Below are 24,559 nucleotides of genomic sequence, written 5' to 3'. Positions count from 1 at the left end.
AAATATTGAACTGCTGAATTCTTGTTTAAGCTCCTGGTGACCCTTGCCTTATGCTGAATTGGTACTTATTTATATATCGGCCTATATAGTTGCTCCATTCTCTTCATTATCATTCTACCTAATGACTGAGCTCATTCTCAACATTCAGAGCTGTACATATTTCTTTTTACAAAGCACCAGATTATGTAACACATACAGTAAATATCTTGGAGCGATAAACAAGTCAATAACAACCCAGTAGGGACTGCCTCTAAACACTTCTTATTCTTGTGGTTTTAGGACTGGAGATTGGACTCACTCCTCGCCATGACACCATCACTTTTGTCATATCTGACGGAGGAACAGAAAACGCTGCTTTATGCTGCGGTGAAGAGAATCTCACCAAGTTCAGACTCAGTCTGCCTGTGTATGACCTCCAGATCACAGTGTTTCCAGTCGACAGCCAACCACCTTCTCTAACAACAGGTGGAGCATTTTGAACTCAAATGGTGTCCAGAGAAGCAGCTCCGAGCGACAGTAATGACCCCTGATCATTGCTGTGTATTATTGCCACAAGAGAGGGTTATTCGCACAAAGGCTTTTAAAAATTGATATCTGTTGATATCTGTGACAAAATAAATTGAAGCAACATGTGATACAGTATAAAGCTGTTCAATGTATTTCTTTTGTTTTGTTCAAAATAAATATTTACTTACATTCTGGTTTTGCAGTACGAGGATACAAAAAACCTGAAGGAATAGCTATCTTTTTCTATCCACACAAACCTGTATGCACACTTAGCATTTAGCTAACAGCTACATTTTATTTGATTTTTTTACGGGATTTTTAAAAGGAGTGTGAGAATTGGACTTAAACTTAACAGGTGGACAGAAACATGACTCTAACAAATGAATGCTAATGTTGCACTGTGTTTGTAAAAGGTTTAAATAAGCACTGTTTGCTGAAGCTAACTTGTTAGCTTGTTAACTTAATAATGCTGGTGGCTTACAATTGTTTTTCTGTATCAACAGTGTATTGAATGACTAGTTTGTGAAAGTTGTCAAAGAGGTTCTTTTAGCCTCTTTTAGCTTCATGTATAATATGTCTCAGACGCTGGTGAAGACAAAGCTAAAAGAAGAGTTTATATCAGACTTTAATTCAGCAGGCAACGCTTTGTTAACTTGTTAGCCAGCCTAGTTTATGGAGGACCCCTTAAAAGGATAAGGCTCATATGAAACTTCACTCATGTTTTGTGTCAATTGAGAGATTTAAAAACAAACACCACAACAAATATATATATATTTAAAGACCAAAGCAAGTAAAGCACACTTCTAGAATCACCAGAATAAAACCTGATGAATAGAAAAGAGATTAAAATAGTTTAATTTGGCCCATGACCACAATAAATGCTGTGGTTATGTAGCTACCGTAATCATCTTGTCAGGTAAAGAGGTTTTTAAAGCATGATGTTTAAGGGTGATTTGTGCTTTTTTATGTTTGTAGGAGACATCTTTATGGTGGATGAAGGTGGTTCTGCCCCGATAACTGCATCTCATTTGAAGGCCTTTGACGTGGACACTGTTCTGGACAAACTGGTGGTCAGTCTCATTTCTTCGCCCCAGTTTGGCTACATAGAAAATATCCTGCCCAGTCCTGGTTTTGAGAAAAGCAACACGGGCATAAGCATAGGTAAGTATTATGAGATATATATATATATATATGTGTGTGTGTGTGTGTGTGTGTGTGTGTGTGTGTGCGTGCGTGCGTGCGTATGTATGTATGTATGTATGTATGTATATATATATATAAAAAGTGTGGGTATGTTCTGTTTCAGGTTATTGCCAACCCTATATATATATTTCACGTCAACGCATTCATTAATTAACGCCGACAATTATTTTATCGCGCGTTAACGCATTTGTTTTTTTATTATTACAATAATTATTATTATTATTTTTTTTTAATTGAAAGACAAGAGACAATACATAGACATAACAACAAGAGGATGACAAGAACAGTGGGATAAAAGCCAGCAAACGTCCTATAGTCAGTTGGACATCGCTACGGTAAAGTCAGCAGACACTCAGATCTCCGTGGTCAACTCAGCAGACACTTATGCCGTGTTCACACCAAACGCGTCGAAAATTTGACGCGCGTCGAGATTACATACAAAGTCTATGCACAGACGCGATGAGACTGGCGCGGCGCGAATTTGCGATGGTGCGGCGCGAATTTGCGATGGCGCGGCGCGAATTTGCAATGGTGCGGCGCGTTGGACACGAATTTGTGGCCAACGCGTGAGTTGAAGTTTTTCAACTTCTGCGAAATAATCGCGTGACGCTGTGGCACGATAGCCTATCAGCATTGAGTTGCTCCCCCCGTCATCAGTGCCGTCGACTCCTGCCGTTGTTTGAATCAGGAAATAAATACTGTAGCCATCTGTGTTCACCCAGAGCTCTACGATACCTCATATCAACAGAGACCGGACCAAACTATGTGTATACATGTGTGTGTGTAAACCATATGGTACAAACAATGAATAGACGCTGCCGTATTTACGTCTACGTGACGTTATTGAGTGCTGGTGGAGCTGCCACAATGTTAGCATAGCCTAGCACCGATCCATCAGAGCTCCATTGAGAAGACAAGTAGCCTACAAATCGGCATCATTGCATAGTTATTTCGGAGTCCCTTTTTGTCGGAGAAGACAAGTACAAATCGGCATCATTACGTAGTTATTTCGGAGTCCCTTTTTGTCGGTTTATTGCCGTGAAATCACAGCCAAATCAGCTTATTTTGTGTTCCTACAGCTGTAGTAAACAGCGACCTGTGGCTTGCTAGACACAGTGAATACAGCTCGATGAAATCCACGGAGCTCCTCTGAACAATATTATGAACCAGACATGACGGCGTTTAGTTTCCCGGGATATCTGTGACTTCCACAACACGTAGAAATATAGGTTATTCACGGTAAACGCATTTAAACGGCACGGATCGGGAGCGAGCGAAGGACTTTGAAAGTTAGCGGAAACATTAACGTGAGACAACATCCGGTTTCTTCAGACGAACATCCGGTTTTCAGAATAAGATGCCAACAAAGTATGAATTATATTCACATTAAGTATGAAACATGCTACCTGCATCTCGTGAACCAAATGTTATCGCCCTTTTGTTCATATAGCAGTACTTTTAAAATAAAAGTGCGCAATACACTACTTTTGAATTCATTATTGAACTTTGCCATAACAATGCGATTAATCACGATTAAATATTTTAATCGTTGCCCAGCACTAATATATATATTTATTATCATCAGAAAGGAGAAACAAAATAATATTTCATGTGTTTTTCTGTCCAACCTCCCTTTCCACAGCTTCCTTTTCATACAAAGACATCATTGGCGGGCATGTAAACTACGTACAGTCCAGACACCAGAGGATGGAGCCCACAGCTGACCAGTTCGTGCTCTGTGTATCAGACGGCAAACACAGCTCTGCCCATGTCCCCTTCTACATTCTCATTAACCCGACCAACGACGAGATCCCACAGTTTGTGGCTCGGAACATCACAGTAAGTTTTTGTGGTCCGTCTCACTACTGATCAGATTTTGTTGGTCCAATATTCATTGATGTCCTTCTGTGATGAGGTGCGAGAAGGAGAAATGAAGCAGCTGGACTCATCAGTTTTACAAGCGGTGGATCTGGATGTCCCCAAGGACAGCCTGCTCTTCAGTGTGGTCAGAGCCCCGCAGCACGGCAGCATCGTCACTCACGGCAGTGAAAAGTCAGCCTCCAAGAGACAACAGGCCAGTCCTCAGTCCCCTGTGGTGGACTTCACAATGACAGATCTTTCAAATGGTACTTCTTACAAGACAGTGCTAAAGGTTGTTTCACACTTTCAAATTCAGGTCACTGATTATTAATCTGCTCTGGGTTACAGTTAGTCACTGTGGTCTAAGTCTCTGGTTTAAGTCATCTCAGTGCTCACGCTGCATTGATGTACTATGGGAAAGATGGTATTTGAGTTTCCCATTGGAAACTACAACTCTCCTCATCTGTCAAATATTAAAGGAAAATTCTGTATTTATTCAAGCTGTGTCTTAGCTGCTCAGTCTTGTTAGTTTGACAATAACATTATGTTAAGAGAGATGCAACTCAGTAACAAGCAAGTAGCAAGTCCAAACACAAGATAACTAACTAGGTTAGACCACCCTGCCATTCCATAGCTATGCACAAAACAACTTCTACCTTTAGACTCGTCCTCACCTTGAGGCAGGGTCTCCGTCTTCTCTGTCATGCTATATTCAAATGAAGGACTGCCAGCATGTGTATTACACTGGGTTTTCCAGCAATGTTTTATTTAGATGTTTCACTTGCTCCCTGACAGCCTTATTTTATTTTAATCAGCAGAAAAACCTGACTTGTGTTAAATTGTGATGAATTCCAATTTCTACAAGTTCCAGGATTCTGATGTCACCAACAAGAAAATACTGACATATGCCTTTCATTTGAATAATCCGTTTTTATCCCATCAACCATTGTCTACGCCCAGCGCTCTGAGGGGGGATGAGAGCGGATAAGAGTTGTTGATAGGACGGTTAGCTATAAGGCTGAATGGAACAAACCAGGTCTGTCCCTTCTGTTGAAAAGGAACATATCGCCTGCTATAATGGCAGGAAATAAAACATCGAAATGATCATTTGCATTTAGGTATGGATCTGATGTACATGCACGATGACTCAGAGAATAAGGAGGACAGTTTCACCATTCGGTTGACTGATGGCAGGCACCAACTCCAAAGACAAGTGATGGTGAAAGTACTGCAAGTCAACGACGAAGAGCCTCGCGTCATCAGGTACATCTTTAATACAGTTCCTGCTTAAAGTGAGTCCTCACATCATTGTGTGAAAGTAGTTGGACCGTGTCTCAATCCGCTGTCCCTCAGGAACAATGGACTGGAGGTGGAGGTGGGAGAAGCCAGGTTTATCTCCAGCGTTGCACTGTTGGCACAGGATGGTGACAGTCCTTCTTCACAGGTCATGTACATATTTGACAGTGTTCCCACCCAAGGACTACTTCAGTTTAAGGTAGGTGTAGTGCCATCAAATGTTAAAGAGAAACACTAGATGTTGTGATATTATGTCCCCACTTTAACTGTGTTAAAGGGCCAGTGTGTAGGATTTAGGGAATATTAGTGGGGCAACTGTTGCTCAGTGGTAGAGCAGGGTCCTCCTTCAATCAGAGGATCGGCGGTTCGATCTCCCGCTCTACTACTCCATGTCGATGGCAAGACACTTAACCCCAAATTGCTCATACACATTGGTGTATGAATGGGTATGAATGGTTAGTTAGTGTCCTGATCAGCAGGTGGCACCTTGCATGGTAGCCCCTGCCATCAGTGAATGGGTGTGAATCAGTGAATGATGATATATAGTATTGAAGCATTTTGAGTGGTCGGAAGACTAAAAAAAGCGCAATACAAGTACAGTACATTTATCATTTATTAGAAAAAATGTTATGTCGTATTCGTAACTATGTTTTCGTTCGTGTATAATGTTGTGAAAATAAAGCTATCTTTCACACTCAGAGCGGATTTAAGAGGATAATGAAAGCTCTCAAGAGGCGTTTAGTTATATCAAAAGCAATAGGTTTATTATCAACAGAGTTATTCAGCCCAGCAGTTATACGTGCACGGGCCACTAATAGCTTCACTCTCAGAGATCCACCATAAGCACACACTTCAACATAGCAGCGTGATGCTTTATGTAGGGTTCCTCTTATGGAAGCCCATTGGTCAAATTCAAAGATGCAGGCGTAGCGTGTTTGTACACGTATGACACCTGGGTGGAGCCTGGACATATCCGTCCACACTGGCCCGTCCCAGAAGGCGTTTTCTTCTGTCAGTGTGTGGTGAGATGTTGAGGTGAGAGGACCTGGGAAAGTGGACTCTGCTGGGGCGCTGTCCCTTTCCTGTATCTCACTGTCTATTGTTCCTCCCTTATCTAAAGATGGCGGCCTATTCCTTGTGACGCAGTTAAATCAGTAATCTCCCTCTTGCTTCTCCCTTGCCCTAGCGTGTACTGTGTGTATTGCGTGAGTGGTTAATAAAGCTGCATAAGCTAATGGTTATTAAAGCTGCATATAAGCTAGTGGTTATTAAAACTGCAATTAAGCTAGTGGCTAATTAAAGCTGCATATAAGCTAGTGGCTAATTAAAGCTGCATATAAGCTAGTGGCTAATTAAAGCTGCATATAAAGCTATTTTATCCCTACTAATTGCAAACAGTAGAAGGTGTAAACTATTACACATTGAAAGAAATAATTTTCTCAACAAATCCCTTTCTTTACCTTTCTGTCCTGTTACACGCATGTGTCTGGCTCTGCCTCATCTGACCCTAACAGGCTGGTCTGCTCCTCCCATACTGGGTAGGCTCCATAGGGAGGGGGTGGTGGTGGTTCCTTGGAGAGGGCAGTGGTGATGAGACGGCTAACCTAAGGACGAATACAGGGTATTATACAACATCCACATTTTGCGTCAGATCACCTCGGACCTCTGCTAGAGGTCTGGACGGCTCAGGTGCTGGGGCACAGTGTGTCAGGTGGTGCCAAGGGGCTCCTGCTTTACCTATGACTTGGACCGAGTGTGAAGTAACCTCCTTCACTTCGTACGGCCCTGTCCACCTGGGGTCAGTCCACTTTCTTTTATGAACTTTGACCCTGACCCAGTCACCCACTCGGATGAGATTTTTACTTCCTCCTGGTCAGCTGCACTGGTTCGCTGGACCTGTTTGGAGAGAGCCTCCGTGAGAATGATTAATACAGTCATATATGCCTTCATTTCTACTTGCTGCACATCTAGGGCAGGAATATGACTGCCATCTCTTGGAGGACCTGGCATTTGCCTCCCTGTCATTAACTCATGTGGTGAAAGATGCGTCTCATTTCCTTGTGCGCTCCTCATTGCCATTAGAGCTAATGGTAAGGCTTCAACCCATGTCAGCTTTGATGCTGCACATGTTTTCGATATTTTCGATTTTAGCGTCTGATTTGCCCTCTCTACCAGTCCTTGTGACTGTGGATGATACACTGATCCATACCTATGTCTGATTCCTAGTCTGGCTTCTACTTCCTGCAAATGCTTATTGCTGAAATGTGAACCATTATCGGACCTTATGCATCTAGGAACCCCATAGCGAGGTATCAGTTCTGTTTGCAGCCACTTTATTACGGTCTGTGCGTCTTCTCTTTTAGTTGGGATTGCCTCCACCCACTTTGAGAATCTGTCCACCATTACCAAGATGTACCTTTTTCCTTGTACTCTGTTTTCATGTCCCATGTCCGTGAAGTCTATGCTGATGTCCTGGAAGCAGGCTGATGGTACAGGATAAGAGCCCATAGGTGCTTTGTATGGTTTCTTCACATTGTGCTCCCCACAGGTGGTGAGGTCCGCGTAGTCAGGAATGTGACTGCGAGAGTAGCCTGTTAGACCCAGGAATGACAGCATATGTCCCACAATGCTAGGTCTGTCATGATGGAGAATGCTTTCCCTGTGGGCTGTGCTTACAGCTAGGCCGCTTGATGAGAGAGTGCGACCCAGGAAAGTGACTTGTCTCCTACATGTTTGGACCTTGGTTTTCTTGACTTTGTAGCCTTTTGAGGCTAATAGTTGCAGCAGAGTCTCTGTTGTTTCCAGGCAGGTGGCTGCTGATATTGCTGTCCAGCTTGATTCTGGCTTCTTGGATCCTGATTGCCTCTCCCTCTCTGGTAATTTCCTCTTCTTCCACGTGGTGGGCCTTGTTGTTGTTGCTGACCACGCGAGCGGCAGTCACGTGCGTAGTGACCTGGTTTTCCACAGTTGTAGCAGTAGAAAGTTCCTCCTTGGCCACCCCCTTGGGCTCCTCGTTGGTTCTGCTGCCATGGTTGTTGCATCATCATTACAGGGAACACTTGTTCTGCTTGTGTCTCCTGTTGAGCCATCTGCTTCTTTTTGTCTTTAGCAGTCTTTTGAGCCACGTCAAGCTCTGCCATCTGTCTCTTCATTAGTGACACTTGCCGTGCTTTGAGCTCCACATCTGATCCTTCCACTGCTGCTCTGTGTTTATCATAAGTGCGTTCTTTGCCTGCCATGTCTTCCTTTTCTTCAATGTCTCCACTGATTTGAAATATATGATGTTTGGATGTAGTATTCCCAAATGTCCACCAGATGGAGCCAAAGCTCCTGTCAAATGTTCTTGTTGCAGTTCCTGAAGTACCAACAGAGGGAGCCAAAGCTTCTCCCAAATTTTCTTGTGCAGTTCTCTGCCCTTCAAATGGCCTGATGGAGCTCTGGACAGCTTCATCCACACTGGCTCACGTCCGAAACCTGCCTTCTCTGGAATGTCAGTGTGTGTGAAATGTTGATCTACAGCATATTGTTAACACTTAAGGTGAAGGAAATGAAAGGAGTGCAGTTCTAAACTATTTCGAAGTCTCTGTGTGAATAGAAAAGAGCTCTTCTCCCTACTTTAAGATGGCAGTTTCTGCCCTAATCTGGTGGTTTAAGCAAGCGTTACTTTCAGGGCCACTGTATCTGTTCCTATCGTACGAACGGGTGACGGAATGCCCCATTCGGCGTTTTTGACCTACTTACAGTGACCTCACAACTCCGCAATATAAGCTTTACAAGTATAGCGCATATTATTTAACAGTGAATGAATATATTTTATTTACAAATCCCCATTTTCACACCTGCTAGGTGTGAACTTCTATGTTTTGGAACTACTCATTCAATGGCTGTAACTCGATGTTTAGGTCCCTATCATCTGAATCGTCTGGATCAGAAGTTGGTGGGGTGCTTATGTCTAGTTCGGGTGTGTGTCTGATTCGGGGATGGAGAGGGAAGAGGGGCAGTTGAATTAGATGGGTGCTGGTGTGTCTGATACTTGGTTTCGAATTTCTCCCAGATTTTCTTTCAGCCCTCTGACCTTGAAGCCGATACAACTCCCAAGGCTGCACCTGTTTCTTATCAGGAAAGCTATTACTCCCTAATTTTCCCAGCGTCTGTCTGACTGAATGAATGCCTGCTCTGTTTTTCGCTTTTAACTTTGCTGACGGTCCCTATGAAACACAATTTCCAATAAATCTGTAGTCTTTGTAACTACACCAGTAAAACAGACACTTATATTAACCCTCAGCTGTCTCTCAGTCTATTCTAGTGTTTTATGTTTGTGTGTGATTGCAATGTTTGTGTCTAATGCGTGTTTTCTGCTCCACTGATCGTCAATCTCTGAAAAGCACACGAACATGTTGCAACCACAACTCAAGACCTCAGCTGTCTCTCTCTTACATGTACGCTCCACACATTCACTCTCATTTAAACAAAATTGAAACCATACACGGCCGTCTCTGAAATGCACACAAATCACGAGAACGGTCCCGAAAGAAATGGATATTATACTCAAACACTCAATTGACCATACACAGCCGTGATTCCACAAATAATCGCACACAGACCTCGACAGGAAAGGTCTATTGACCTTATTGTTTACAGTGTACGCCTTGTGCGAACACGGTCCCTAAGGAAATGGCGAATTCTTGTGCTACAATTGAGTCGATGTCTTCCCAGAGTACATCTATGCTGCATGCAAACCCATACACTGCCACTTCTGCAATACTGGTACACAAACCTCTGAATGGATCTTCGTTTTACAGTGTACAACATGCATGAACGTGGTCCCTGAAGGAAATGGCGTTTTTTCAGTCTTCAGACACACTACATTCACATCAGCGTATTTCAACAACAATTTCTATTTACTCAAACTCAGCAAACCGACTGCCGTATCGCTGGCCTCTTGACCACGACACAAATGACAAACTGCTTTTTCAGCAAACAAATACAGTCAAATAATAATCAGTTCTTTCCCTAACCTACACACAAAACAAAACAGCGCTACTTTTAATGCATCAACACGACCGCTGCGTATTGTAAAATACAAGTACAGCCAGGGATTGAACCCGGGCCTACCGCATGGAAGACAGCTATGCCAACCACTATACCACCAACGCAGTACATCTACAACACAATTTAACACACTTAAGTAGCCTAGGCCTCTGCTCTGGGCCTGTCCTCTGGTTACTTTTTCTTTTAACTTCGTCCGTTATCAACGACACACCGATTAACTTAAATTCTGTGCTCTCGTACAGAAACTTCGTCAAGGATACTCTAAGCAGAGATATCATGTTTTTACACTGCACGCCACTCACGAGTTTAGTATCCGGAGATTTGATGGTCTTGATACGGTAATTTCACTCTTCGTCCGCTATCAACGATACATCGGTTAACTTAAAACCTGTGCTCCCGTGCAGAAACTATCTAAAGGTTACTCTACGCAGAGTTAACTTGGTTTTACACCACACGCAACACACGGGTTTAGTATCCGCAGACTTGATGCCTTGATACGGTAATACTTCACGGTCAATTCTCTCAATACAGTTTATCAATGACATCAATGACATATACATATATCCCCGTCATGTTATACAATTTCTTCGTAGCCCAAAACGTCTTATAAATTACGTTAAAGATTACGCTATTTGTGGCATGAATTCGAGTGCTTCGTGCGAGGCGCGTGACAGCGACAGAAGAGGCGTGCGACCGCGTCTCACATTACTTCACTCTACAGTACCACAGGTGCGTTATGTTTCGCCTTTTATTTTACGTTTTCTGTTGGACTCATTCACTCATGTGTACAGACCCCCCAAATGGCTGGGCTGAATAACTCCGTTGCAGTGTGATCACTCTTTACAAGTACTCTATGACTATGCAATACTCACAGTTCGGTCAGTCTGATCAAATTTGGATCATGTCTATAAATACAATATGCAGAATTCAGTTAAATAGGCTTCTGCTCACCTTAGATGTACCGGTACAATCAGACTCCCGAGCTGCTCGCACTGCTACCGGTGGCAATTTACCAGCAATCCCAGCCTCAGAGGGAAAAAACGCCTTTTGGTTCTGAAAAGATAAAGAGAGGTTCATTATTTCTCTAATCCGAAGCTCTGTATCGTGTCTGCCCACATTCTCCACCAATTTGTTGTGAAAATAAAGCTATCTTTCACACTCAGAGCGGATTTAAGAGGATAATGAATGCTCTCAAGAGGCGTTTAGTTATATCAAAAGCAATAGGTTTATTATCAACAGAGTTATTCAGCCCAGCAGTTATACGTGCACGGGCCACTAATAGCTTCACTCTCAGAGATCCACCATAAGCACACACTTCAACATAGCAGCGTGATGCTTTATGTAGGGTTCCTCTTATGGAAGCCCATTGGTCAAATTCAAAGATGCAGGCGTAGCGTGTTTGTACACGTATGACACCTGGGTGGAGCCTGGACATATCCGTCCACACTGGCCCGTCCCAGAAGGCGTTTTCTTCTGTCAGTGTGTGGTGAGATGTTGAGGTGAGAGGACCTGGGAAAGTGGACTCTGCTGGGGCGCTGTCCCTTTCCTGTAACTCACTGTCTATTGTTCCTCCCTTATCTAAAGATGGCGGCCTATTCCTTGTGACGCAGTTAAATCAGTAATCTCCCTCTTGCTTCTCCCTTGCCCTAGCGTGTACTGTGTGTATTGCGTGAGTGGTTAATAAAGCTGCATAAGCTAATGGTTATTAAAGCTGCATATAAGCTAGTGGTTATTAAAACTGCAATTAAGCTAGTGGCTAATTAAAGCTGCATATAAGCTAGTGGCTAATTAAAGCTGCATATAAGCTAGTGGCTAATTAAAGCTGCATATAAAGCTATTTTATCCCTACTAATTGCAAACAGTAGAAGGTGTAAACTATTACACCTTGAAAGAAATAATTTTCTCAACAATAATCATCTGAAGTATGTTTCCCCCCCCGCTAGCTTGGAAAAGCCCTTAATTCAGTGGGGCTTTGTGGCACTGCGGGACTATTCTTCTTATTCTCCATCTTCTGTACAAAAGTTTGACGCGCTTATCATCCTGAAGCGTTGCCAACACCTGCGCAAAAAATACATACATAGGTATGCTATGACATTTCTCAGAGATTCGCCGAGCGGTTTTCCCGAAATTGTGAAAAACTGAGGAAAATTTCTCCATTGACTTGAATGGGGTTTCGGCTTGAAGAGCGCAAACAAAATGCTTAACTTTGGGCCCATATTGACTAGCCATACTTTAACGTAGAAAATGATTCAAAGTTTAAAACGTAGACAAAACGCTGGACTTTATTGAGCCTCACGGATATTTTGATAGCTAGCACAGTTTTCATCACAGATTAAGTTTCAGGAAACTTTTGGGCCCGTTTCAGATTTATAATGGGTGTGTATTGCACGGCTCGTTAAGTGCTAGAGTGATGACATCACGGTCAGAGTGGAGCAGAGCATGAAAAGTATTCCGTGATTTTTCATATATTGCTCTGTAGCTCTGATTTTTAACACCACAAACATAAAAACCACATGACGTGTAGCGCGTTCGGCAGTCTTATCTCTCTCATGGTACCCTGTTGTTGATTGGACTCAGGCTTTTTGTAGTTTTGTTGAAAATCCCTGTATAGTCTAATGCTGCGTTCACACCAAATGCGTATTCGCGTCATTCGCGCGGCCGGTCAAAACGCCGGGGACCATTTGTGTTCATTCGCGTGAATCGCGCTGGATGCGCCGGAGAGGGGGCGGGGCTTATCGCCCTGAAAGCCATTCAACTGTCCGCCATTAACCATGAAAAAAATAACCTCTATTTCTGCTTAGTACGTGTTGTGGAAGTCACAGATATCACGGGAAACTAAACGCAGTCATGTCTGGTTAACATTTGGTTAACATTGTTCAGAGGAGCTCTGTGGATTGTATCGAGCTGTATTCACTGTGTCTAGCAAGCCACTGGTCGCTGTTTACTACAGCTGTATGAACACAAAATGAACTGATCTGGCTGTGATTTAACGGCAATAAACCGACAAAAGGGGACTCCGAAATAACTACGTAATGATGCCGATTTGTACTTGTCTTCTCCGACAAAAAGGGACTCCGAAATAACGCCGTAATGATGCCGATTTGTACTTGTCTTGTGTTAAGAATGAAGATCGAGTTAACAGACTGAGATCGAGGCATTTAGCTCAATTCAAGCAATAAGATTTATTTGTGACAGAAGTATTATGTCCAGCAGTTAAACGTGCACGGACCCTAGCAAAAGCAAAGAGTGCCAAAAGTGAAACCTAAAAGTGCTTATACAGAGTAAGCAGGCGTGTCCATCTGGTTCTCCTTGTGGAGCCATTGGTCAAAATCAAAGCAGAGGCGGATTTGTTTCTAGCATTCAAATGGCCTGATGGAGCTCTGGACAGCTTCATCCACACTGGCTCACGTCCGAAACCTGCCTTCTCTGGAACGTCAGTGTGTGTGAAATGTTGATCTACAGCATATTGTTAACACTTAAGGTGAAGAAAATGAAAGGAGTGCAGTTCTAAACTATTTCGAAGTCTCTGTGTGAATAGATAAAAAGAGCTCTTCTCTTACTCTAAGATGGCAGTTTCTGCCCTAATCTGGTGGTTTAAGCAAGCGTTACTTTCAGGGCCACTGTATCTGTTCCTATCGTACGAACGGGTGACGGAATGCCCCATTCGGCGTTTTTGACCTACTTACAGTGACCTCACAACTCCGCAATATAAGCTTTACAAGTATAGCGCATATTATTTAACAGTGAATGAATATATTTTATTTACACTTGTCAATGGAGCTCTGATGGATCAGTGCTAGGCTAAGCTAACATTGTAGCAGCTCCACCAACACTCAGAATAACAATGCTAACGTCATGTAGACGTAAATACGGCAGCGTCTATTCATTGTTTATACCAGATGGTTTACACACACACATGTATACACATAGTTTGGTCCGGTCTCTGTTGATATGAGGTATCGTAGAGCTCTGGGTGAACACAGACGGCTACAGTATTTATTTCCTGATTCAACAACGGCAGGACGTCAGTGATGACAGGAGGAGCATCTCAATGCTGATAGGCTATTGCGGCGGGGCGCAACGCGAATATTTCGCACAAGTTGAAAAATTTAAACTCGCGCGTTTGGGGCGATTTGGCGTTAGACGCTAATTTGTGTCAATCGCGCCGCAAATTCGCGTCAATCGCGCCAATCGCGCCGCGCGATTGCAAATTCGCGCCGCGCCAGTCTCATCGCGTCTGTGCATAGACTTTGTATGTAATCTACTCGCACGAATAATTCACAACGCGTTTGGTGTGAACGCAGCATAACACATCTTAAGTGACACACATGCACCCAATCACACAGGTGTTTGATATGAGCTCATTAGTGCAGTTGATGAACACACAGAGACAGACACACACACACACACACACATGACTTGGAGATATTCAGTAAATTCAGTCACATTATGATTATGTCTCCTCTCCCCCTCTCTCACCCACCCAGTCCCACCCTTTCAAAATAAAAGCCCCACAGAGTGAATTCTAACTGGAATGCTTGTGATGAAGCCTGTCATTTAATAACCTCTGTGTGTGTGTCAAACATTATGAATATGTCTCCTCTCCCCTTCTCTCACCCACTCAGTCCCACCCTAAAATAAAAGCCCCATGGATTAACCGTATCTGAACATGAAGCTCAGAATGAGGTTCATGTTAAGAAATGTTAAGTTCAAGTCTTTCCATCACAAATACAGAAATGTAATTTCCAAAGGTATATATCTCAAATACAGAAATGTAATTTCCAAAGGTATATATCTCAAGTACAGAAATGTAATTTCCAAAGGTATATATCTCAAATACGGTCCCATCATTTCCAAAGGCTTCTCAAACAAAGATGTATATCTCAAATACAGAAATGATGAGAGACATTTGTGGACTGTCCATCACGAATACAACATTCAATCCAAGAGTCTGAATCTAAAATGCAGAAAAGAGAGTATCTACCGATATATTACCGGTAACATTGCCGTGTATATATATTGCGACGTCTTCGGGCAGTAGAAGCCACACTGTCATAAATTCTTGCGAAATTTTCTAGTATCTTCATAGGGTGCAAGTCCATTATGTTGCACCGCCATGTTTCTACAGTACCCCAGAACGAAGAAACAAAACACTGGCTCTAGAGAGAGACTTCCACCTTTTTATGTTACTTGAAGGCCAGTTCTACGATACGCATAGAAAGGGAGGGGTGAGTGCAGATATTCAGTTGGTTGCAATCTGCAACCTTACCACCAGATGCCACTAAATCCTACACACTGTACGTTTAAGTGAAGGGAATTATAAACAATAGATGAATGACTATTTGCAATGTGAAAAATGTCACTTGTAAAGTCACAAAGACAGATATTGTTCTCTTAAGTTGGTAGAAACCAATGCTTGACTATTTTCAGTTATAGTCAGAAAGGTGTTGAACTGAGGAGTTGGATTGGCCAATCATACTGGGGACATTTATATCATGTTTCTGTCATGTATCCTAAAGGGGTTTTCACTTTTTATCAAATCCAGTCCCAATTACCATTTGTTTGAGATATGCTGCTTAACAGTAGTTGCCACTGTAAACACTGCGGTGACACTGGTAGATGTTGTGCTCCTGTCTCAGGAAGGTCCGGACTGGAGGACATTGACAGCGGGGAGGAACTGCACCCAGGAGATGGTGGACATGAACCTCCTGCGCTATGTGAACACAGGCCTGCATGGTGCTAAAACACAGGAGTTCTTTGTCTTCTACTTGTCGGATGGAAAGAATAAATCGCCCCCACAGCACTTCCACATCTCTGTCAAAGATGTGGAAAAGGGTACAGGAATTCACTCTATAATTCTCCATTAGTCATAGGTTTGGTCCACTTGTGATGTGCTTGTGACTGCCAGGCCATACCGTGTTCCCCTGCCCTCTGTTCACTGTTAATTCAAATGGATGGGGTTCCAGTTTTAACGTAGCCTCTAAATGTCTCTTCCACCATCATTTCCAGGAAACATTGCCATTTTTGTGAAGCCGGTGAACGTCAGTCGTGGAGACCGTGTGGTTCTCACCACGGATGTGCTGTTGGCCACAGATGGCACAGAAATGCCAGAGGAGCTTCTGTATATCATCACTAACCCTCCGGCTCACGGACACGTAGAGTACATCAAGCATCCTGGACTGGCCATCTCCACCTTCAGCCAGATGGACATAGCCGCCAACCTTGTGGCTTATGTGCACAACAACCGAGCCACCACACCCATGGAAAACTTTCAGTGAGTCTGGAAGCCATTTAGATTATGAAATCCCATCATTGTTTCCTCACATAACACAGTTTCGATGTCACAGTTGTTGGGTGTAAGAATTACAAATGTATAGTTCAGAATAGGATCCCATGCTAACTACATGGCACAGTAATAACATAAACCTTATTGTGTTATTTCAACATAATGTATAGACATTATTATTTACAGTCAAGATGTAAATTAGTCAGGAAAGTCATGCCAAATAGATCTTCCTCCGTCCGTCATCCCTGGCACAATGTCAACACAATAATAGCTGAGCTGAAATGGCATTAGCCTTGAAGCCTTTTCCTTGCCTTAACCTAAACTTGGCCTGCCTTGTGTCATCACTATAATTTGCTCAATCTTGTTCCCTGCTCTGTTTGACTGTGAGCTGCTAGACTCTCAGATTGTGCTTGTCCTAGTTGCGCTGGCCAATTTACGTCAACAACACTGCAAGAAACCCCGAACAGTTTGTGGAACCTGGATTTAGTACCTCCTCCTGTAATGATGAAATTTAGTTCCAAGAACTGTTCTTGGGGCTGACCATAGAATAATGGAATCAAAAGCAGAAAAACTGTCAAAAGACCCTTTTACAGTTTGTTAAATGTGATGACGTACGTGAGTGTGCGCACACAGTTTGTCATTGGAAGTACGGCAGAGTGCAGTAGCTTGTCAGCTATGACAGGACATTAACCAACAAAGATTGCAAAACCTGAATTTAAAAAGAGTTATAAGACGTTGAAACAAGGAAGATGTTTTTAGAAAAGATTAATTATTATTTTTGAATTGTCATTTAAATAAAGCAAGTATTAGCAATAGTTTGTGAGCAAGCATACTGTGTTAACATACCTAAAGCATGGTGCAGTTACATAATGTTTGCCAGGTCAAATTTGAAAGATTTGAGAGCTAATAGCTCAAATTGTCATCATCACAAGTTTTCTAGTTCAAGAGGTAAAGATGTGCTTGGCTTGTGGGTGGAGCTCCATCTATTGATCCAGAATAATCTTGTGATCAGTACACCTGCTCTGAGATCAGTTGTGTGGTCGTGCACACTCACATCAACATGACAAAAGAGCAGCACATTGGTTTTGAGATACTGTCTCGTAAAGAATATTTGATACCTGATTCATAGTTGATTTCTTATCGTGATCACATTTGTTCAGAAGCCTAACATCAAGTCTGTATATTTTGCCAGGTTTGTTGTGAGTAATGGTAAAACCAGCCGAAATGGAAGCTTTGAGATCACAGTGGAAATGGTGGACCGCATTCTGCCGTCTCTGTCTTCCAACAACGGCCTCTTTGTTCCACAAGGCGCCTTCATGATCATGGGTCCTGACTGCCTGGTCATGTCTGACCCCGACACTCCACCCAGCGCCCTGACCTTTGTCCTTCTCCAGCCTCCACAGTATGGCAGACTGCTTTTAGGAGGTACCACACTAACTGCTGGCTCCAACTTCACCCAGAGAGACATAGAGGAGCTTGAGGTAGCTTACAAACATGACGGTGGGCCGTCTCAGATCGACCGATTTGCCTTTACTGCCTCTGACAGCACCAAACGGGGTTTCCTGCTGGACGGCCAGCTACACACGGAACCTGTGTTCTTCACGATTCAGGTAGGAGATAACGGGGGTCTTGTTCTCCAGCAACCTCAGCTGGTCAAAGGATGCTCTGGTATATCAGTGTGCTATGAAAAAATAGTAACATCTGTGTTTATCATATGGGCTATGTCACGCCAAGTCCAAAGTACTTTTCAATGATGTTCATGTTGATCAATGTTAATCAATCTCTACTTCATTAACAAACCATATGTTTTTCAGATCAAGCTTCTGGATGAATTGTGTCCTGAGGTTGTCAAGCTGCTTCCTCTTTGGAAAGCAGAGCCTCTTGACGACGGACGACACGGGATCTTTGTGTCATCTCGAGAGCTGAAGGCCAAAGACAGCGATAGCAGAGAAGAGGAGCTGATATTCTGCATTGTTCGACAGCCCTACTTTGGTTACCTAGAAAACATGACCACAGGTTGAGAAATACCTTTTACTTCCATCTGAATCACAGCTTAGCTTAGAATGTAAAAAAAAGCTTGTGTTTGTTCTTGCAGGTGGTTTTGTATCACAGCACTTTTCTCAGATGGAGCTGAACAAGAGAACTATCGTCTACATCATCAGCCCAGACAAGGAGTCTCTCTCAGACAGCCTGGAGTTCACGGTGTCTGACCCTTTAGGGAACACAGGGCCCCCTCACATGTAAGAAAAACATTGTAACACTGATTTCTATGACATCTTTGAAATCACAGTTTAGTCTTCACCGTTCTTGACCGTGCCTTTGCAGACTAATGTTCAGCTGGTCCAGCGTGGAGCTATCTCAGCCCGAGTACTCTGTGTGTGAGGAGCAGGGAACCGTCTCACTGGACATCATCCGGAGAGGAAACCTGGCAGAGTCTTCATACATCACTGTCAAGGTCTGCAAGCCATTCGTTATTAAAACTGCTCTTTACTCACTTTATACGTGCATTGAACTCATCGGTCACCTGATGCTTGGCCTTTCTCTTACAGATGTTCAGACCTGTTTCTGTGTCATGTTTCTTTATCATAGGTGGAGGAGGTGACTGCAACAGCTGGAAAAGACTTCCTTATAAGCCCTTCTTCCCTCATTCAGTTTGATCCAGGTACAGTATGTCCTCATTGATGTAGAAAGCTTACGTTATGCTTTTTAATTTCACAGATTTTACAAATAATGTCTGGTGTACACCTCTTGGTTAGTACTACTCAGCCTGTAGAAGCCTTCTGGGGCTTTAGAGCAGCTTTGTCAAGTCTGAGATGATTACTGATGATGTCATCAGGGGAATTTTAGGCTTGAAGACTTTTTAGTTCCATTGTTGGAAGTGTAGGATTCAGTGTTTTGGGTGCTTGACCAAATATCATGTATGGAGTTTACTCAGTTTATCTAGGCCAGCTTGGAAGCTAGCACAGATAAATAGGTTCCTCCACATTCAGCCAATGGGATTTTTCCATTGGATTTTGGATTATTGCAGATCTGTGGCAAACAAACGTTTAAGATACTTACACGTATTGTTAGGAAGATAATCAGTGTGTTGAGCGTGTCGTCCTATAACCAGAAGGTAGGTGGTTTGATACTGGCGTTGTCTTTGAGCAAAACAAACATACCCTAAGCCTGAGCTCCACGGGCTCTTCACAGCAACCAACTCAAAATCTTTATGATGCATTACATGCAGAGGTCACATTTCATGTACCTGCATGTATATGACTATTGTAAATGATAAAAGTCTAAGACAGGAAAAAGTCCCCAAAGTGACGAATGGGCCATTTACTGATGTATTTTATATCGTAGACTAAAATGTTTTAATCTCTTAAGCTTGTGGTAACCACATACCTTATTTCAGGCATCTAATCAAAAACCCATTCAAGCATCCCTTTGACTTTGAGACGACGGAATCAGAAGTGCAAAAATGCTGTAGGACTCATTCCTACAGCACTCTTTATTGACTGATACATGATACCATATATCGATCAATCTGTGAAACCACCCATCACAAGCTATATTTGAATTGGCAATAGTGGATGTTTACCAATGAAGACAACAACTCCCATGATCCCACACTACTTCACAACATCATCAAAGTCCGTCTTTTGTTGGTGTTTTGATAAAGACACCCCAAGCTGCAGGTATACAGTGTGTTTATTGTTCACAAGAACTAAAACAACCAGAATTAATTTCAGTTATTTAAGATTTGCTGCGAAATCAAAGGTACAAAACAGACAAAGCCACAATACATGAGACCTGCACCAGCTCTTGTCAAAGGTTGTGATGGTCTCTGCTTTGTAGGAGTGTCAAAGAGGAACTGGCAAACCAAGATCATTCAGGATCACCTTGAGGAGGCTGCAGAGATGTTTGAAGTGCTGCTGGTCTCCCCTGAGGGCACAGTGATCGGCAGCATCAAGAAGGCTCAGGTCACCATCAGGGACTCGGGAAGCGGTAAAAATAAACATCTTATAAGATACTGCAAGGTTGCATCTCTTCACATTATTCATTTTTTATAATCCATAGCAACTGGCCAAATATATACATATTTACACTGATTATAAATCGACTATATGAAGTGTCCTTTATAAAGTATTTTTGAAACAAGATGGCGCCCGTCATTCTGATTAAAAACGAATAAGACTGTTCAAACTTAAGACACCACAGGACAGTCCAGGCTGAACCACGATCAGGAGGCTCCTGTTCTTGTCGGAAAAGAGGTTCGGTCAGACATGTACCCCCAACATGGATCCATTCAGCTGGAGAAGTTGCCTCTCGGCACAGAATCAGCGATCTGGACCCGTGGAGACAGCATCTCCAGGCCTGGAGCTCATGTCCCCCAAAAAAAACTTATGGTTATGGGCAACCCAAAGTCTGTAAGTACCTGTTCTTGCTGACCTCTTCCATCTCATCATGACTTTGTTGCAGCTTAAAAGTCTGTAAACTGTTACTGCTTTGTCTTTCAGATTGCACCTTCATCCGTTTTTCACAACGGGACAGACATCATTTACACGGTAAGCAGCAGCTGGTACTAACTGACCTAACCGTAACGTCAGAAGAGTCTTCATTTGTGTTTTCTTTTTAATTCCAGTATCATGGCATCATGCAAATACAAGTAGAGGATGACACCTCCCCATCGAGGAAGGGCAGAAAGGCAAACGTCCGTGTGGTTAGCAGGGGAGCACAACAGCAGGTGCCGGCTGTGCTTACTGAGTCAAAGTCAGAGCCTCACAGAAAGATCTCAAAACCACAAAAAACAGCACTGGCTAAAGGACATGTGAGTACAAATGTTACTGGTCCGTTTCTGTTTCTTGGAAAATGTGTGTAGTGTTGAGTCAGCAAAGAGTAACTCTCTTTTGCCAGGATCTTTAGCTTTGTGACCAGGGCCACCTGGAGTTGCTTGATAATCAAACTAATATCCATTTTGTGTCACTTCATCTCTTTACCTTGCTAACTCTGGCATACTCCGGTTCTGAAAAGTGAAACCAATGCAAATATGCCTTAAACTTGCATCCTCTCTAGTGTCCACCAGGGGGCGACTCCTCTGGTTGTATAGAAGTCTATGAGAAAATGACTCTACTTCTCTCTTGATTTATTACCTCAGTAAACATTGTAAACATGAGTTTATGGTCTCAATCTCTAGTTTCAAGTCTTCTTCAATACAGCATGATGTTCATTTAGTACATTATGGTCCATTAGAGTCACACAGACCATAAAGCAGGGGATGCTTTAGGGCGGGGCTACCTGCTTGTTACAAACTTTCTATCTCATATTTACACTGTTCTAGGGTACGGTATATCATTGTGGGAAAATGCATTGCATTTTAGTTAAAGCAACACTAAATAAATTTTCCTGTGACTTTGTATGGCCCGTAGGCCCAAGCTGATAACAGCATACCAAAGCCCTGTGTGCCAGAACTGATGGGACTCCTGCATTTCAACCAGACCACCAATCAGCTCTTTCACTGCAATGGTGTCTCCTGGAAACCCTGGGCACCAACTGATCAGGTATTCAAGTTGACCTACTTGTAATTAGCATGCACTAGCTTCTTTGCATCTCTGGGAGAAAGATGTCTGACCTTCTCAATATTTTTCAAATAAGCATATAATGCTGTTTTACTTGTCGTCGCTGTCTGGCGGAAACCTTGTGTCTCCATACTTTTATCTTTTTTTCTGCGATTCAATGATCACACAGAAATACGTAAAGGGTGACCTGTTGGTCACCCTTTACGTATTTCTGTGAGTTTTACAATTATTCCACCGATGAAAAGTATTCAATATATCTTGTGGTTCAATTTGTAACTCCATTGGATCCTCAAACTAAACTGTGTCGTCAAATTGGATTAAATTGTTTGAAAATCACAGGCCTTTTTTTAAATAATTTCCAGAAAAGTAACGGTTTTGGACATAGAAAGTTTTTGCTGAACAGTGATGCTTTGTTCCTTATATCCTGATATACAGTTGAAAAGTTTAATCACAGTAAAGTTAATACCCACATTTCTGGCTTGAGCTGTAATTTGCTGAGATCGCAAAGTAAATTGCTGAGAAAGTTTCTTTATTTGCCATTGTACACCAATTACATGATATGAAGCCAATGATTATGATATTATGATGTTTTGTCTTGATTTCAGTTGGAGAAAAAATCCTTTCTGACATACTTAAATAGATGTCAGAAATGTAGTTTTAAAGGTCTCAGATCATCCGGACTGACAGTATATATAGAATTGGGTGTCGAACAGTGTCCTTTTGAATGATGCCTGTAAAGGTTAACATATAATGAGTGAAAGGTAGTAGATCTAGGATAGAACCTTGAGTATCTCCATATGGAATGTTTGTAGACGCTACTTTATTCTTTTTCCTTGACAAAACGTTGATTGACCTCTGAAATAAGTACTTAAAAACAATTAACATTGACATTCACCTACATTCTGCCTCTTTCTGAATCACAGATGGTGAGTGCTCAGATGTGTCCTCAGGGCTGGACCTTTCATGGTGGCCACTGTTACTCCCTCAGCACCGAGCACAAAGTCACATGGAGCACAGCTAACACGGCCTGCAGAGAGAGGTGCAATTTAACACGGAGCTTGTACACATTCTTTGTGTCAAAAGATAAACACACAGACAACTTGAGGCACAAAGCATGCTACTGATTTTGCATTAAAACTATATAATCTGAATTATATGCACTATGTCAATTGCTTTCAGATACAAAGGCACTCTTGCAAGCATTCTCTCTAAAGTCGAAATGGACTGGCTGTGGGACTTCAGCAGAAGAAAACCATTTTGGATAGGTGGGTATCTTTGAATCATTTGTTGAAACACCATTCTGTTTTGTTTTTTCATCATTAAATACATTTGTCCATGGTAGAGTACAACTTCTTCACGCTAACGTAAGTATTTTTCTCCTATTGTTGAAGGCCTGAATGACAGGGATGGCCGAGGACGCTGGGAATGGGCGAGTGGTGAGCCCGTTAGCTACACTAATTGGAGAAAGACGCCCCCCCGGTCCAAAATGAAGGGAAACAAAAAGTGCGTCCTGGTGTGGAGAAGGGCAAAGTGGCAAATCAGGGACTGCAAGACGAGTAGGGGTCATCGCTTCGTGTGTTCAATAAAAACTTGATTTCAACAGTGTTTACAGCATCACAGCCATGAGCCACTGTGTTGTTTCAGAAGGAGGAAGGACTGATCCTCGGGACATTTAAACTGCAATACCAGACAACCTTCCAATAAGTATCAAAGAGACCTTTGCTGGAACTTTGCAGGTTCATTTACAATATTGAAAAATATTGTTTCTAAAAAGTAACCTGCGACACTAAGTGCCATTTTTTAAGCTGCATTTATTCTAATTACGGTACCCACTGAAAGTATTTCTTACAGAAGCTCTGAGAGGCAATGACAAAAAAATCTGGTGATCCATTTTATAATTCTGATCAAAAACCTTTTTCTCTCCTGTGTGTATGATTTAACAGCAGGTGAAAAAAATAATGGGTCAGATCAGTCTCATTATTAATGAATGCACATAAAGGGGTGTTAACAAATGCATTTTGTGATTTATATATAAATGACTCTCCACAAAAATATTTTTCAATACACAAAAATAGTTCAAATCCACATATATAAAGTAAGATTCACAAATATATTTCTGACACACACACAAATATTTATTGATTTATTAAATGTATTAGAAAGAAGTTTGGTTGTTTCGTGGAGATTCCTTTCCATCCTGCTCCCAGGTTCCCACCCTGTGTGACAGAAGAGTATGGAGTGGTGCAGGGATGACAAGCTAGCGTCCCACTGGTTCCAGTACTAAAAGCCAATCGGATATTTCGATTGAATTTGGGATTTTTGCAGAAAATAAGCTCTGTTGCAAAGACAAATGTATGATACTTACAAGTTTTGTTCAGAAATATAATCTTTACAGATGAACAATTGGCAGTGGAAAAAAACGCACATCTCGCACAAGTCTACACAACAAGGCTGTGAAGGTGGACTAGTTGGCATGATGATGTTTTGTACTCTCATTTAGCCACTTGTTAGCAACCGCCTTTTTAAGACACTTAAAAGCTTCAAAATGCACAAGAGACGTAATTCATATTGCAGAAGAAAACATTATCTTTAGCTTGTGTAAACCACAGATCTTATGTCAGACATCTGACAATAGACCCATTCAAAAAACCCATTGAATTGAGACAAAGGAAGCAGAAGTAAAATCATTTCCTGGTTTAAGGACTTATTCCTGCACCATCCAATATCCTTGTGGGGTCATGCTCATGTGATTGGTTGAAAATGGAGGAGACATCTGATTGGCTACAGAACACTC

At 42.3% G+C, this 24,559-nt stretch overlaps 1 protein-coding gene across 1 annotated transcript in view; it reads left to right on the top strand.

Moving 5' to 3' along the window:
• frem1a (Fras1 related extracellular matrix 1a) overlaps nucleotides 1-23,871 on the top strand; it is a gene marked incomplete at its 5' end in the record, with an annotated part of 37,459 nt that extends 13,588 nt beyond the window's left edge. The window contains 21 exons of the mRNA XM_079295346.1: nucleotides 280-465; nucleotides 1,483-1,668; nucleotides 3,353-3,549; nucleotides 3,626-3,836; nucleotides 4,689-4,833; nucleotides 4,924-5,065; nucleotides 15,558-15,753; nucleotides 15,928-16,192; nucleotides 17,397-17,814; nucleotides 18,019-18,220; nucleotides 18,300-18,444; nucleotides 18,530-18,659; nucleotides 18,794-18,866; nucleotides 20,045-20,194; nucleotides 20,399-20,616; nucleotides 20,707-20,754; nucleotides 20,832-21,017; nucleotides 21,616-21,747; nucleotides 22,689-22,804; nucleotides 22,945-23,030; nucleotides 23,157-23,871. Coding sequence (XP_079151472.1) covers nucleotides 280-465; nucleotides 1,483-1,668; nucleotides 3,353-3,549; nucleotides 3,626-3,836; nucleotides 4,689-4,833; nucleotides 4,924-5,065; nucleotides 15,558-15,753; nucleotides 15,928-16,192; nucleotides 17,397-17,814; nucleotides 18,019-18,220; nucleotides 18,300-18,444; nucleotides 18,530-18,659; nucleotides 18,794-18,866; nucleotides 20,045-20,194; nucleotides 20,399-20,616; nucleotides 20,707-20,754; nucleotides 20,832-21,017; nucleotides 21,616-21,747; nucleotides 22,689-22,804; nucleotides 22,945-23,030; nucleotides 23,157-23,359 — 3,635 coding nt within the window. The 3' untranslated portion in view covers nucleotides 23,360-23,871. The remainder of the gene's footprint in view (nucleotides 1-279; nucleotides 466-1,482; nucleotides 1,669-3,352; nucleotides 3,550-3,625; nucleotides 3,837-4,688; nucleotides 4,834-4,923; nucleotides 5,066-15,557; nucleotides 15,754-15,927; nucleotides 16,193-17,396; nucleotides 17,815-18,018; nucleotides 18,221-18,299; nucleotides 18,445-18,529; nucleotides 18,660-18,793; nucleotides 18,867-20,044; nucleotides 20,195-20,398; nucleotides 20,617-20,706; nucleotides 20,755-20,831; nucleotides 21,018-21,615; nucleotides 21,748-22,688; nucleotides 22,805-22,944; nucleotides 23,031-23,156) is intronic.
• Nucleotides 23,872-24,559: the final 688 nt, after the last annotated feature.

This window comes from Melanostigma gelatinosum (assembly GCF_949748355.1).
Source record: "Melanostigma gelatinosum genome assembly, chromosome: 23".
NCBI classification, from domain to species: Eukaryota; Metazoa; Chordata; class Actinopteri; order Perciformes; family Zoarcidae; genus Melanostigma; species Melanostigma gelatinosum.
This window is presented reverse-complemented; position numbering and strand designations above follow the sequence as displayed.